At 36.7% G+C, this 16,139-nt stretch overlaps 1 protein-coding gene across 2 annotated transcripts in view; it reads right to left on the bottom strand.

Moving 5' to 3' along the window:
- Window positions 1-16,139, bottom strand: part of LOC131425791 (lysophosphatidylcholine acyltransferase) — a 35,315-nt gene that overhangs the window by 6,290 nt on the left and 12,886 nt on the right. The window contains exons 3-5 of one of the 2 annotated variants that reach the window (XM_058587950.1): window positions 1,038-1,243; window positions 358-625; window positions 32-295 (exon numbers count right to left, since the gene is read on the bottom strand). In XM_058587950.1, the coding sequence (XP_058443933.1) occupies window positions 32-295; window positions 358-625; window positions 1,038-1,243 (738 nt within the window). Of the gene's footprint in view, window positions 1-31; window positions 296-357; window positions 626-1,037; window positions 1,244-8,364; window positions 8,583-16,139 lie in introns of both variants that reach the window. The other variant, XM_058587949.1, reaches the window with a different exon arrangement.

The following is a 16,139-nucleotide window of genomic DNA, read 5'->3' as shown; positions in this document are numbered from 1 at the left end:
TCGTTGTGTACTCAAGAGATAAAAATCTCACCCCAACGTCTTGCGCAGCTTCTCAATGTCCGCACTGAATGCAGCGTATGGCATGTTGACATTTTTCACGAACGTCATCAGTTTACAGTCATCGAAAGTGTAATCGGAGATCGGTATGCCCAACTCACGGGCCATCAAATTTCGCACGTTCCGAGCGTACAGTTTTGGATCCCGCTTTTCCTCCTCGTTCGGGATGTACACCGGTAGAAATTCGATTTCACAAAACGTATGGAATTGGGTTAGCGTTCGCCACAGTAGATGAAATCTGGAAAATTTTGAATATTTGCTTTAGCCACTAAAAGATTACAATTGCAAATGGTCACTTACGCATCCGGTCCCTCCCAGGTCCATGTGACGGTATCCACTTTGTTCGGATACCTAACCAGTACCGGTTGGATAGGCACAGCCGGATAGAACGCGCCCGGTTTGAACTGTATCAGAGAAGTCCGATTGGTGCAGGTACCTTCCGGGAAGATCAAAATCTGCGGCCAATCCTCCTTCGAATTGGCACGCTCGATTATCTCTTTGATTGTGTTTTGGCGAGAGTTTGGATCCTCACGACATACGTAAATGGGTTGCGCATAATCGATCAGCTCTGGCAGGTTGGTTCCGTGCAATTGAAAGAACGCAAAAACAGGTTAGTGTGTGTAGCTTTCTACTATTTCTATCGTTCAGTACAGCAACAGGTCGAGCGGGCAATTTTAGCAACTATAAATAATTTACACGATGCTAGTTTTCTGGATGACTTCCGCGAAAAAAAACATTTGATTCTAGCGGGTAGTATTAGGCGTAACGTATTATGATTCGCTGCTCAAAACTGATTCTATTAGACACATAACGAGTGATCAGATTTTTGTTACCGTCAAACGTCACTCGAAACGTGACAAATAAAACTTATGCATGTATGAATCTACAGTATGTGGAAATGACACAACAGTTAGAATTTGACAACGCTATTCTTACAGTCCAACAATTTGGCCTACGACCTACGCACAATGTTCACTTACTTCCGAGATTAGCGTCCGCATTTCGTACCAACGGGCTGGTCAGTCCGGTCAGATAGATGATAACCGCGTCCAGGAAGGAACTATGCGGCGAAACCACCAGGACCGGCGCTTCGGCTCGGCTTGCCTTCCGTCCTCGTGTCATGATACCGAGGCCGGCGAAAGAGTACATGGCGATGGCACACTGGCTGAGCAGCCATTTCATTCGTCTGTGTACGTGGAACGGTATGCGTCATGGTCCGGTGGTAGTTCGCGGTAGTACAATGTCCATATTGCCGGCAGTTTCAAATGGTCCAAGTCCATGGTGGAAGGTCAGGTCCACGGGAAATGTGATAGTGATTGTGTTGTGAAATTTGGATTTGTGTGGTGGTGGTTTCCGTGGAAAGATTGTATGTATGTGTGTGTGTGCAAATGAGATTATTCAAATGTGATTATGTTTTTAGATGAGTTAAGCACGCCGATCGGAAAATAAGATAAAGACAAAAAGAACAAGAAAAGAGAAAATGGTTTGTAGAAAATCATGAAATGGTGGTTTCAATACTTTTAATTCATTCAAATAAAACAGAGCATGTTGATCAAAGCAACCATTGGACAGTAAGGCAAACCATATTGCGAACAAAAGAAGCCAACCAGATTAACAAAAAAAAACACACAGAGCAGTAGGCGACGTGAATTGTATGTACACAAGTGGTCACACTGAATGGAATGACGTTCGTTCGATTCGGTAGAGTAAACATAAGAACTTCTGGTACCAAACTGTACAGGTTTTTCTTTAGCAGAATCACTAGAGCACTACTTCAAATAAGATTAGCAGAGACAACGAAACGAAAAATGGGAACACGTGAAATAGGAAATGTGGTGATTGAATGTCAGCTGAAAATGGAGTAACATGGATTAGGAACAGTAAGCAATACGTTGTGAATCTGTAGATATATGACATAGATTTCCTACAATGTTTGTTTCTACCCAAACCATATATGCAACCATTCCAGCTTGAATTGGTGAATTAAATTAGGTGCCGTAAAAATAAACAAGTCGATAATAAATTTACTCTGTCTTTCAAACATTCGGTTAACTTTTCAATTGTTTTTCACTCAAGTCTAGATGGTAGTATTTACTAGTGATCCTATAACCAGAGATCAGCGTTATGATACCAATTTAGCTGCCAAAAGCGGTTCCAATCAGCCTGTTTACAATCGTCTTGTTGCACGTTGTTCACCATCAATGGGGAGTAACAATATCAAATATTAAGTATATGATATTAGAAAGACCCGAAACTTTTTTATCACTAAATTCGAACAAAACTGATTGATACACTAGAAATTTTTTTTGCTATTTGGATCATTAAATGTGTCATTACTAAAAAATAGTATCATTTAAATGAACGTGTATGGTGCAGTACTGACAAGTTTTCTATGCAAATTTAAAATATTCTTACTTAATCATCATTAAAAATAACAAAAATAATTCTCGTGTAAGGGCCGCTATTAGCGTGATACTTTGCCAACGAACAAACTCGACCATTCAAAACGTCACTCGCCCGCAAATACAAATGCAGGCGGTGCCAGAGTTTTTGTTATATTTATCTCGTTGCCAGATCAACGATCTTCGAGAGGAATCTTTGCTTCGATCACTGATCTTAGGATCACTAGTATTTACTTCTGCATTCGACAAACATGACATGACCGTATTTAACAATTACGCACAGTTCGAAAATACCTTGCGATGTTACATCTTATAAGATGCACATAAATAGAGCGTCGCAGTTTACGCAAATATACTTGCGAGAGCAGATAAACTTGTGTAATTTGAAAATTACTTGGCTTGAAATTTAACGAAATTGGCTTGGTAGAGTATGGTGCATATAAACTCATACAGTCGCAATTGCTAGTCGAATGAAAATTACAGTTGGAGCTTGTGAAATTCATTCAAATCCTATATAAAGTCACTACGAGTGGAATTTTTTATCATTTGACAAGTTAAAGTTTCTGGATACGAGATAACGTCATCTGTAAAATTTATATTTTTTTCTGTGTTAGTGTCTTACATTATGTATCAGAAGAAAACGTATGACATTTTTAGTTTAAACACAAATTATTTTTATTGATTTAATGAAAGGACTTACAAAATATGTATCAGGTCATTTAATCATCTTTATTTTTGATAATAAACTCACATAACCAGTTTTTTGTGTAATGAAGGGACAGACGCCACGAAATTCCACCTATTATGCGTGACAACTGCTTCTAGACGTGCACTGGTTTTTCCGCGTGTTAAGACTAGAATTCTGCACAGGGACTGCACTAAAACGAGAGCTCGTAAGTCAAAGTGTATTTCCGTACCGATGACTGAATGACTGCAGGAACCTAAAAAAGGCAGTCGTAAACGGAACATTTGAGGGCTTTGCCCTTGCGGAGCTCAAAACTCAGTGTCACAGTTAGACTGACTAATTGAAGGGCAAAGACAGAAAATAGGTCTATTTTTCGGCATATTTGTCCATCAACTATCTCGGGCGAGTTGACTAAAGCTAGTACCAAGAATGAAAGATCCAGCTTTATCACTGTCAACTAGTTAGGTAAAGCACTAGATTCGTACTGGCACAGCTTGCAAACTTGCGCTAAGACAACAAATTTTTTACCAGATTTAAATCTGAAAATGTTAGAATGTCTATTGCATTTTTCCAAGTATAATTGCAGAATTCTGATCAAAGCTCTGACTGGACTTGGCAAACTTAACCATCACATGGTTACTAATCAGTGTGCTGAGTATAACTACGTATCTTTATTAGTTTTTTGGTTCTCCATACATGGTTGAATCTGAAAGATATTCTATCGTTTCTCACCCAATGTATTTAGGAGGCATAGTCAGAGGAGTTCATCGTTCTTCCTGAAGTTAATCCCTTTGGCTTCTACCCTAAAAGGTTTTAGCAGATTATTTGGCAACCCTTATGGGATGCCGACTCTACTACTTCTGTATTACATATTGCCAATCGTTTTGCATTCTTCCAGGAAATCAGAATGGTCGCTGGTGTAAAATCTCTAAATCCTCTCGAGGGTTGGAAGTTTCTCGAAATGTGAATTTTGGCACCTGCAGATCGTTCAGCATCCTTTCGTGGATTTATTTGTTTTTGTTTTGTGCTGTTTTCTCATTTCACCCACTTCACATTTTTCTTCCATGTTTCTTTTATCCTTCCCTTCCCATCAGGAAATTGATGAGAAGCTACGGCAAGGCACAAATCTTCAAATAACTGCAAATCAAAATTTTATAAAGGAAAAACCCGATGAGATGTCCCTTCAATATACAAATTTGTATTTGCTGATAAATTCATACACAAATATATGATCTAGCAGGGAATTTGCAGATGCGGTCAGAAGGCAGTCTACTACAGCCGGATACTACAACCGAAAAGTGCAACTATGATATAATGACAACACTTCAATCACGAATCGATTGCTCCGAGCTCTTACAGCATTAACAATTGGATATTTTTCGCCGTAACCTTTGCAACTATTTATTTCTTCAGATTCTTTTTGCTAGAAATAATTATGGGTATAACGAACCTTTTACCAACATATGTCGCGCACTATCTTGATCAAAAAGTTTCCGGAATTTATTCAGAAAATAAAAAAAAACAAGAATATTCATCAAAATCGATATTGTCCCCTCTCAAAGTACTCGCGATCGACTGCAACAAACTTGTGCCAGCACTTGATCCAATCCTCGAAACATTTTTTATATTCAGTTTTGGGTATGGCCATCAGAGCCATCTGCGTTTTTTCCTTTATCTCATCTCGGGTGCTGAAACACGTTCCACGGAATGGTTTCTTGAGTCTACCGAATAGGAAAAAGTCGCAGGGAGCCAAATCAGGTGAATTTGGTGGTTACTGAATGATATTCGTTTCGTTTGGTATTCTCACGGCAACTTCTGAAACGTTCGTGCCACTGATAAAAGACTGTTTCCTTCAGAGTATTATACCGAAACATTCTTCTAACATTTGCAATGTCGTCGCACCATTGAAACATTTTTAACGCAAAATTTATTGCAAACTCGTTGTTGAAAATTCAATTCCATTTTAAAAATTGTACAAAATCGAGGACACGCACAATCACAGGGGTTATCAGTTCAGGGTAAATTTTACAGATGTCCAGATATCAAGCTGAAAATTTGATAGAAAATCAATAACAACTGTGGCAACCTAAAATAAAGAAAACATTCTTGTCGAGTGACTGAGATCACCACACAGTGGTGAATCCGGGAACTTTTTGATCAAGGTAGTATTCAACACCTCTTCCAGTGCATTTGATTTTATTTATCACGAAATGTTGACAAGAATTTATTCATCAGGTCATTACATTAGTTTCAGTTACTTTAGAAATATAGGGTGATTTTTTAAGAGCTTGAGAACTTTTTTAAACAATAAAACGCATAAAATTTGCAAAATCTCATCGGTTCTTTATTTTAAACGTTAGATTGGTACATGACATTTACTTTTTGAAGATAATTTCATTTAAATGTTGACCGCGGCTGCGTCTTAGGTGGTCCATTCGGAAAGTCCAATTTTGGGCAACTTTTTCGAGCATTTCGGCCGGAATAGCCCGAATTTCTTCGGAAATGTTGTCTTCCAAAGCTGGAGTAGTTACTGGCTTATTTCTGTAGACTTTAGACTTGACGTAGCCCCACAAAAAATAGTCTAAAGGCGTCAAATCGCATGATCTTGGTGGCCAACTTACCGGTCCATTTCTTGAGATGAATTGTTCTCCGAAGTTTTCCCTCAAAATGGCCATAGAATCGCGAGCTGTGTGGCATGTAGCGCCATCTTGTTGAAACCACATGTCAACCAAGTTCAGTTCTTCCATTTTTGGCAACAAAAAGTTTGTTAGCATCGAACGATAGCGATCGCCATTCACTGTAACGTTGCGTCCAACAGCATCTTTGAAAAAATACGGTCCAATGATTCCACCAGCGTACAAACCACACCAAACAGTGCATTTTTCGGGATGCATGGGCAGTTCTTGAACGGCTTCTGGTTGCTCTTCACTCCAAATGCGGCAATTTTGCTTATTTACGTAGCCATTCAACCAGAAATGAGCCTCATCGCTGAACAAAATTTGTCGATAAAAAAGCGGACTTTCCGAATGGACCACCTAAGACGCAGCCGCGGTCAACATTTAAATGAAATTATCTTCAAAAATTAAATGTCATGTACCAATCTAACGTTTAAAATAAAGAACCGATGAGATTTTGCAAATTTTATGCGTTTTATTGTTTAAAAAAATTCTCAAGCTCTTAAAAAATCACCCTGTATTAGAATTAAAACGTATCATTTGGATGATTTTAATAGGTCGATGGAAAAGAAGAGGAGGTTCTATGCCCGTTGGAGAGTAAGTTTTTTGGGAAACTAACTCCATCGTGCCTTTCCCTGCTACAACATAAAATAAAATAGAACAAACGCTTCGTTCAGTTTATTCCGAGAATCCTCCATCCGCTCCGAATTGTTTCCAGTGATGGGTCATTATGAAGAGGAAGGTAACTGCAAAACGGTACAGTCTTTAAAGCAAAAGCTCAATCAAAAAATGGGTAGGATAAAATCGCTATAACAGTGGACGAGATCGTTGTGCGTCGCTGTGATGGGTCGTAATAAAGGAAAAGTTTGGAAATACAAGGAATTGTATTTCTTATACAACCATGACGAATTACAAAATAAGTAACTTCACAGTTGGTTGTGAACCATTTTGCGAACTTTGGTTGAAATTTGACAGTCGAATACGTCAAATTTTAACCAATACGTTGTCAAAATTATCTCTGCTCGAGAGCATGATTGTTTTTGACAGTTCGAAGATTATTTTCCTACACTGAAAAAAAAACTAGCAGAAAAGTGCGAACTACAGATCTCTAGCAAAAATTACTTCCGTGTAATTTCTATTTTGTACTATCAGTCCAAAAAATATAACCCTATAAAAATTTTTAGTATGTTGCCAATCGATGTAAGTTTTTCACAAAGTTTCGTCTACCATTTTCGGTATTGGAGTTGTTAAACTACTTGTTATCAATTTAATTTCCAGTGAGAAATAAATCCTAATAACTTTCCATCCGTCAAATTTGGAAATTTGCCGTGGTTTTAGTTAAATTTAACTACCGGATGGAAAAAAAATCTATCGAAATGTAAAATTTCAACCGAACGTTCAAATTATTCGCAACATGGTTCACAGCCAAGTGGGCTATGCTTTAGAACGGTTTATTTTAGCATTTTTAGAGGTTTGAATTGACGATTCCCAAGTTCCAATTGAAGACTTTTCTGCACTTTCGGATAATTGGAAGTTTCATAATAACTGGAATTTATACAACGTGTGCTTCGTAAACAGCAGTAACATTATTTTGGAATCATTATTAATTATTTATATTATTATTTTTGCTGCTATAGCATCATTCTTCATGGAACGATGTTTTCCAATACTTTGGAAGCGTATTTCACTGCCCTCATTGTTAGAAACAAAGAGAATTTCGATTTCGTTTCTTAATAATAAAATCCAATTATATACAAACAATCAGTATCTTTCCAACCTTTTTACCGTGTTTGTTCAATGTGTGACCCATATAAATGAATTATTAGGTTGAGGTATTATGTACTGTGAAACAAAATAGGAAGAACCGGAATGGAAGCGGAAGCTAATCGAACAAAGGCAAAACATGTTACAGGATGAGTGTTAACCGAATGAAACGAAATATATCATGGTAACAGACAACAAATAGTTACTACCAAATACCACGAAACATGTTTAATTTACTTTTTATCGTCATCGACACAATAATGTTGTATGTTTTTGGTAGGATGCCGCAAATACCGTACAATTTCATTCCGAAATAGTGTAGATGGATGATGTGGGTAGGATATAGGTCATGTGAGTCATTGCATCCAACTCCTCATGGTCATGGTGTGATAAACCGTTAAATTTAGACGTTAGCATTAATAACTATTGGAATCATGGTTATGAGTAGTTATAGTTACCATTGGTAAGTTTTTAGTCTGTTCAGTCTTTTGTTAATATATTTACATACGTGCATAGTCGCAAAATATAAAACAATTTAACCGTCATCGGCTAAAACCGGTTAAATACTAGGCAGTAGAAATTAAGCACCATCCGCATCCGACGCGGTTCGTGCATCCGTAGATGACGTCTCTGATTCTTGATTCTATCAGAATAACGAGTTTACCACGCGTTTTTCCACATCACTCATCACTGAACGCTATCAACTAAAATTGCCCGTTTCGCAAAAAAAAAACAAACAAACAAAATAACCGTCCCTGGGGGGGCTACTAGCCAAACCTACTTCCGAAAAACGGCAACGAAGCGGTCTCGTACTTGGCGACCACGGCTGATGGTCCGAACATAATAACACAGATCGAATCGTAGAAAGCGGTGTGGGGCGCCACGCAGATCACCGGGGCCTCCTTCGGGGAGGCCCGTTCACCCTTGGTCCGGATGCAGTTGAATGAACCAAACACGAACAGTAGTCGCATCATTTGTCCGGTTAGAACGCGTAACTGTCTAGAATTGAACAGTGATAGGATAGGGGAGAGGGGCATTAAGCACTGGCACTCTACACGGTGATATTGAAGGGGAAACATGGAAGACAATGCGTAGAAATATTCTAGTCCACTATGAAGGATGAAAATTCGGTCCGAGTATTTTTTTAGGTCCATTGATTATTATACAGGTAACAATTCTGTCAACTATTACTGATTCGAATCGAATTGAATACATGGAAGGATAAACCTAAAGGGAAACAAAACTGAACGATTCCACATTCAGCTACCGAAGTCTACATGAACGCTTACAATTGTAATGTTTTTAAAACTCATAATTCGCTCCAATTAGAGGAAAATTAGTCCTTACAGGAAAACAAATGGAAATTCATTTCTCTGTATAGTAGAGCATCTGTACCTGCAGTAGTTAAAATATTTGCTTCCCTTTGAAGTAATATAAGAAACTAAAATTTTTAGTAGCTAAGCTTCATAATCATCTAAGCGAAAATTAGTGCCACAAGTGAAAGAAATTACATGTTAGTTAAAAACTTGCTATACTCTCTAAAAAATCTTACAGTAGCCGTAAGACCATAACGCCGGAATTTTTAAACTCAATTCTTCTCAACTACAAATTCTGTTTTCATCAGTGGCAGAAGTTGCTAGAAATTTAATTTTCACGATGAGGATTTTTTTCATATCTGATTCATGAAAAGGTCAATAATAATAATAATAATAATAATAATAATTATAATAATAATAATAATAATAATAATAATAATAATAATAATAATAATAATAATAATAATAATAATAATAATAATAATAATAGAACATAATTCATTAGAAACTGTTACTATTCGACTAATAGAAGTAAAAAAGCGTCACTTCTACGGGGCTACTTCAAACTACACACTTCAAACGTCGCCATCGTGTTAGTAACAAAAGAGTAATTCTATACATGCTAGGTATAAGCAAAAAGCGCTGAAAATGCAAACAACCCTAAATGGAAGTAGAAAAGGGAAACTATACAGAAAATATAGGAACATTGCATTCATTTATTTTTATGCGGTTTAATGGTAGCTCGAATATGACTTTTTTATAATTAAAATGTTGTACAAGAAACATGTGTAACCATTAGGTATTTCACACACTGTCTGGATGAAATGAAATCTGTTTTAATCCACCTAGTGGTGTAATGAAGCCTTTCTCATATTACTTGGAGTTCTAAAAACAACTGTTCTTTGAATAGACCAGGATAGTTTGTTCGAACTTAATCTAGCAAAATCAACATATCAAAACCCTCTATAGTTCCGGAACAAATATCAAAAACGAATTCAGTGATTCTGAATGAAACCAGAAAACTTTGCCTTTGAATTTATTAGTTTGTGAAAATCGATTTGGTCATCTTGACGAAAAGTAAAGTAGATCTTTTTTTGCAGCTTTTGGCCACTATTTCCAACACTCTCGAAACCTAATTTCAAAGACCTTTGCATGGGATCATAAGACCTTAAACTTTAATCTAAGTTTGTGAAAATCGGTTACGCTATATCTGAGGAAAGTGAGTAAGTAATCAACTTAGGTTTTGGTTTTCTTTATAGCGTGTACGAAATTAAACAAAACCAGGAGTAACGAAACAAAATGTGCCAAAAGTTGAAAAAATTCAAGCCCTCGATTTTCCACTAAGCCGATTTCCATAAACTTTAGTTTATGAACTTTATTTCCATAACTGGTTCCGGAATATTAGATCTAAGCTTATATTGATCTGAAAGGTCTCATAGTACCACGAAAAAAGGAAACAAGTTCACTGTATGTTCGCGGTAAACGATAGAGTAATTTTTGCATACTAAGATTCAAACAAAAGGTCTTATGATCCCATATCGCTATCGGCTATCGAATTTCATTTGGATTCAATTTCCGGTGCCGGGGTAAAACGTATAAAAAAATGCACGGAGTAAAATTTATTATAAAAAAACTGTAAAAAGTTCACTCGATTTTCTCAGAAACCGATGGAGAAATTTTCGAATACTAAGATTCAAATGACCAAAGTACTATTGTCCCATAGCCAAATTTGTACCGAATGTACGGAATGTACCGAAAATAAGCTATCCACAAATTTTTCTATCAAATTTTGATAAAAAACGATATTTTATTCAAACTAAAAAATTGATCCTTTATTGTACGAGGTTAAACTTGAGCATAATAAAAACCGGATTAAATTTATGTTATTTCTTCACGAATTTTCGAACTTTTGATCGAACGCTCTTCATCATGTTCCGGACAAGTGTTGCATCGCATTTTTTGGACGCTTGAGCCCAAATTTTTTTGAACTCCTGTATGTTCCCAGCTGCCTTACCAGTCTTCTTGAAAACCCTCTTCACGATTGCCCAGTAACGTTTGATGGGTCGAAGCTGAGAGCAATTTGGTGGATTGATATTTTTCTCAACGAAATTTATACCTTTATCCACAAGCCAATTGAGAGTGGTTTTGGCATAGTGAGCCTACGCTAAATCCGGCCAAAACAGTGGAGGTGTACTATGCTTCTTATATAAAGGCAGTAATCTCTTCTGGAGATACTCAGATCGATAGATTTCTGCATTTATAGTTCCGGTAGTGTAAAAAATGGTTGACTTCAAACCACAGGAACATATTGCTTGCCATACCAGTACCTTTCGACCGAATTTCTCCACTTGAATCGGCCTGTCCGCATCGCTCACATCCTCCCCAACGACGACAGTAAAGTAACAGTTCGGCTGAAAAGTTCGTATCGTTTCTATGAGAGGGCGCCACCAGAATTAAATCCATACCATTTTCAGTTAGTACCAACTTTCAAAAGATACGTGTATAAATTTGACAGCTGTCTGATTATTAGTTTGTGAGATATTGCATTTTAAGTGTAGCTTTTGTTATTGTGAAAAAAATGGAAAAAAAGGAATTTCGTGTGTGAAGTGGGAATTTCGGAGTGAAGTGATGGAGCCATGTTTCGTCCATTGTTATATATCGACGAAAAAAATCGGTTTTATTTCGATATAACAGCTCCAAACACTGCTCAGAATCATCAATTCGTTGTTGTTTTTGATCGATTGTGAGCTCACGCGGCACCCATTTTGCACAAAGCTTTCTCATATCCAAATATTCGTGAATAATATGTCCAACACGTTCCTTTGATATCTTTAGGGTGTCAGCTATCTCGATCAACTTCACTTTACGGTCATTGAAAATCATTTTGTGGATTTTTTTCACGTTTTCATCGGTAACAGCCTCTTTTGGACGTCCACTGCGTTCATCGTCTTCGGTCCTCATATGACCAGTACGAAATTTTGCAAACCACTTACGAATTGTTGCTTCGCCCGGTGCAGAGTCTGGATAACACTCATCAAGCCTTTTTTTGGTATCGGCGGCACTTTTTTTCATCGAAAAGTAGTGTTTCATCAACACACGAAATTCCTTTTCTTCCACTTTTTTCACAATAACAAAAGTAGCTTCACTCAAAATGCAATATCTCACAAACTAATAATCAGACAGCTGTCAAATTTATACACGTATCTTTTGAAGGTTGGTACTAACTGGAAATGGTATGGATTTAATTCTAGTGGCGCCCTCTCATAGAAACGATACGAACTTTTCAGCCGACCTGTTATTGTGGACCTGGAAGGGTTTTTGAATCCTCCTTTACATATGTCTCATCGTCTATCAAAACGCATGCATCCGTGATTTCGCCTCTTGATACGCTGGAGTATTCCGATACTCGTTGCTGCTTTTTTGGCCAAATCACGTATTGACATTGATTTGTTCTTCATGATTAGAGATACCACTTTCTGGTCCAGTTTCGGGTTGGAAGAACCGGCTTTTCTGCTTCTTCCCGGTAGCTCATCGAAAGAATAGTGTTCCCTAAACTTATTAATGATGGTTTTAACACTGGCATGATGAATTCCAAACCACTTCGCCAATTTTCGCATAGCAATACCCAACTCACTTAACCATGTGTCCAGAACCTTAATTTTCACTTCCTTTTCAATAAGCGACATTTTGAAAACGCAGAATGTCAACCGCACAAACAAGTAAACAAACGAAAGCTGATAGCCAAACGCACCACATACTGTGATCTGAGCATAAAAAACCATCACAAATACATGCGTACAACACAAATGTATGTGGATAGCTTATTTTCGATACACTCCTACTGCGAAGAAATAAGAGCTTGGTGCATAAACCCAAGAGTTTTGCTTTGATTGACTTCAAAACTTAACAAAACATTCTTGAAATGTTTTATTATAACAAATTATAAAAGAAAAAATGATTTTTTGAAAATATTAGACCCTACGAGCTCCCTTGAGTAGTTAAATGTTTACATTGATTTTATAGACAAAAAAAACTTTAAACGCGTTTTTCTCGAAATCAGGTTTTGAAAGTCCGTGTCCATCGTCATTCAAAACCTACTGCACCATTTTTAAAATTTTGCACACACTTTCTACATGTAAAGAATCAGACCTCAACGTTTTTCTTTTCGTTGTTTATTACTCGGGGGAGGTACAAATTGGCTAATTTTTTCCTGAAAAATCGTAGTTTTTACTTTGAGAAACCACCAAAATTTTTGAAAATTTAAAAAAACCAGAAACGTTGGGGTCTCGAAAAACTTCTACTCTAACTATGCTGCTTTGATTTGTTCACTTCTGTTTAGTCTGCGCTGAGACACCGACACCGCACACCGTGGACACTGCAAATCACGATTTTTAAGAAGCGTCCTCAAAAATACCTCTTCATCGACTTATTTCTCAATATTTTTCCACGAAAAAATCACAAAATGTTATTTGAATGATGCTTTTTAACATGCAAAACATTTGAATTTATTTTCTTAAACAATAATCCTAAAAAAATCGCAAAAATGATGACTTTTTTCATCATTTCCGGAACCGGGAACTCGGAATTGATATAACGGAAAACAGTATTTTTGACCATCAACTAACAAAAAACGCACAAAAAAAATATATGAAAAAAACTTGTGAAACTTCATTTTTTTATTCATTACCCTATAATTGTCTGGATAAAATTGGATAGAGTTCTTTGGGAAAAACAAGAGCACATTGTTTTTGACATACACACACCCACACAGACATTTTGCGATTTCGACGAACTAATTGGAATGGTATGTGAAACTCCATCCTCCGGGACTCGCTCCAAAAGTCGGGTTTTAAGGAGATTTCATATACTTTGTGCCGACAAAAGTGCCCCGTTTAATTACTTGTAACTTAAAAATCGATTTCATTATTTTTGCCTTTCTCAAATAGAAAGCTATACAATCACTGCAAAAACCGACTTTTGAACCGATATACCAATACCATCATATACCAATCGACTCAGCTCGACGAGCTGAGCAAATGTCTCTGTGTGTGTATGTATGTGCGTGTGTGACAAATATTGTCACTCACTTTTCTCGGAGATGGCTGAACCGATTTTCACAAACTTAGATTCAAATGAAAGGTCTAACGGTCCCATATAAAGATCCTGAATATCATTTCGATCCGACTTCAGCTTCCGGAATTACAGGGTGATATGCACCAAAAATGTGAAATTAATATCACCTAATTTCCTCAAAGATGGTAGAACCGAGCTTCACAAATTTAGATTCAAATTAAAGGTTTCATGGTTCCAAACAAAGTTCCGAAATTTCATATGTATCCATATTGGATCCATGTATTCATATGTATAACTTGATAGAAAATATGGAAATAGTGCATTAAAAATGTGAATATAATTTCACTCACTTTTCTCGGAGATGGCAGAACCGATTTTCACAAACTCAGATTCATACAAAAGGTCTTATGGTCACGGACAAAGTTCCGGAATTTCATTTGGATCCAACTTCCGGTTCCAGAATTACAGGGTGATATGCATAAAAATGTGAAAATAATGTCACTCACTTTTGTCGGAGATGGAAGTTCTAAAGATGTCATAAGAATATCCTTATTTTTATTCGGATTTCGGAGATAGGGTGCTCAGTATGAAAACATCAATTTCAGAAATACTTTGTTCATAGGCTACCTTTTTATATTGGCTAGTGATTTTCTACTTGGCAGACCATGAGACTCTGAAACCAAATAAACCATTGATAGTCCAATAAATGATTTGCTAAATTTTATCCAAGTCCGACTACCGGTACATTTTTTCCCACATTCAAAACGTCATAGAGAACCGTAAATAAATGTGTAAATAAATGTGTAACAGGACAGCTGCCACCAGGAAAGTCACAAAAGTAACTGTGCAGAATTTAATGAAGAATGTCAAATCCAAAGTGCGACAGAAACTAGGATTTTCTTCAATATAATCAGTGAAATGCATAAAAATGTAATTTCTCTACAATATATCGAAAACTGATGTCGAAATATGTATTTTTTCGCTTTTTTATTCAATAATCAATGTTGCTAACTACTTTTCGATACACTCTTTAGTTCATGTTAGTGTATGGTTGAATGAACCGAATGTCACTATGCCGATATCCAGCTTCCGGTTCCGGAAGTACCGGCAATATTAATCAAATATGACAAAATGGAGCTCACTTTACTTTCTCACATATTCACTAACTTAAATTCGAATGTAGTGTAGTAGTATTATAAAACAGAAATCTTGAAAAGTATTTTCTGAACTTTTCAAATTGTAGTATTTCGAGGAATTTCTGCTGTAATATACAGGAAAAAGTGGAAACGAGAAAGACATTACACCACTAGGTGGAATAAAACAAGTTTTTTAATTTTAAATATTTAATTCAACGAAAACAATTATTTTGACGGAATAGTTTTCTACGTAACGGATTTTTATAGAATGCTTTCGACAGAATAACTATAACCCAAACCGTGGAATCCAGTAATTCCAAAACGTTTGATTTTATAATAATGAACATCGTTGAATAGAACCTTCAAATTATTCATAAATCTCTCAAATTATCCTTGCTTCTAGCAAGTATTTGTTTTCTGGTAATTGCATGTATTTTGTTTGTCTTCAAGGCAGCAGCTTAGAAAACGTGTTTCTAACGGGGCGGCGTCACGGTGAATAATTCAAAAAGGTGGTAATTTTTCGGAGCCAGTCGTCTGAATCGTGTGGAAATGAAACTCTCGTTTTTTTTTTGTCTCAGGAGTTGTGGTTTAAGGTAGGTGAGTGGACAGAATGAAAATCGAGAGTTGAACAATTTTGAACACAATTCTAGCAATGCTTGAAAATTTAAGTGTTTCTGATAAAAATGAAAAGGATTGATCAGTCCAATGATTATCGAAATTCCACAATATTTCGTCTAAACAAACCAGCATACAGAAAGCTAAATAAACTTCCATCCGTTCAGAGAACTCGATTTGCAGCTTACTATTTCAAATTCAAAATGCTGTGCTCTAAACCCGACCAATTATCGACAGACTTGGTGGAACTAACGCACCATACCGTGGCGAATAAGCAAATTAAAAAAAAATTAGTAGCACGTATCGAGTTACTGACGAACACGCTGTTCAACATTCGCTTCTCAGTAAAGCTTGTGAATTTCATCCTCCGATCTAAGATAAGCTATTTTGAGGAACAAATTTTGTAAAACTGCAAC

The sequence above is a fragment of the Malaya genurostris genome, chromosome 1, assembly GCF_030247185.1.
Source record: "Malaya genurostris strain Urasoe2022 chromosome 1, Malgen_1.1, whole genome shotgun sequence".
Lineage (NCBI taxonomy): Eukaryota > Metazoa > Arthropoda > Insecta > Diptera > Culicidae > Malaya > Malaya genurostris.
Note: the sequence above shows the minus strand (reverse complement) of the source record. Positions and strands in the feature narration are given on the sequence as shown.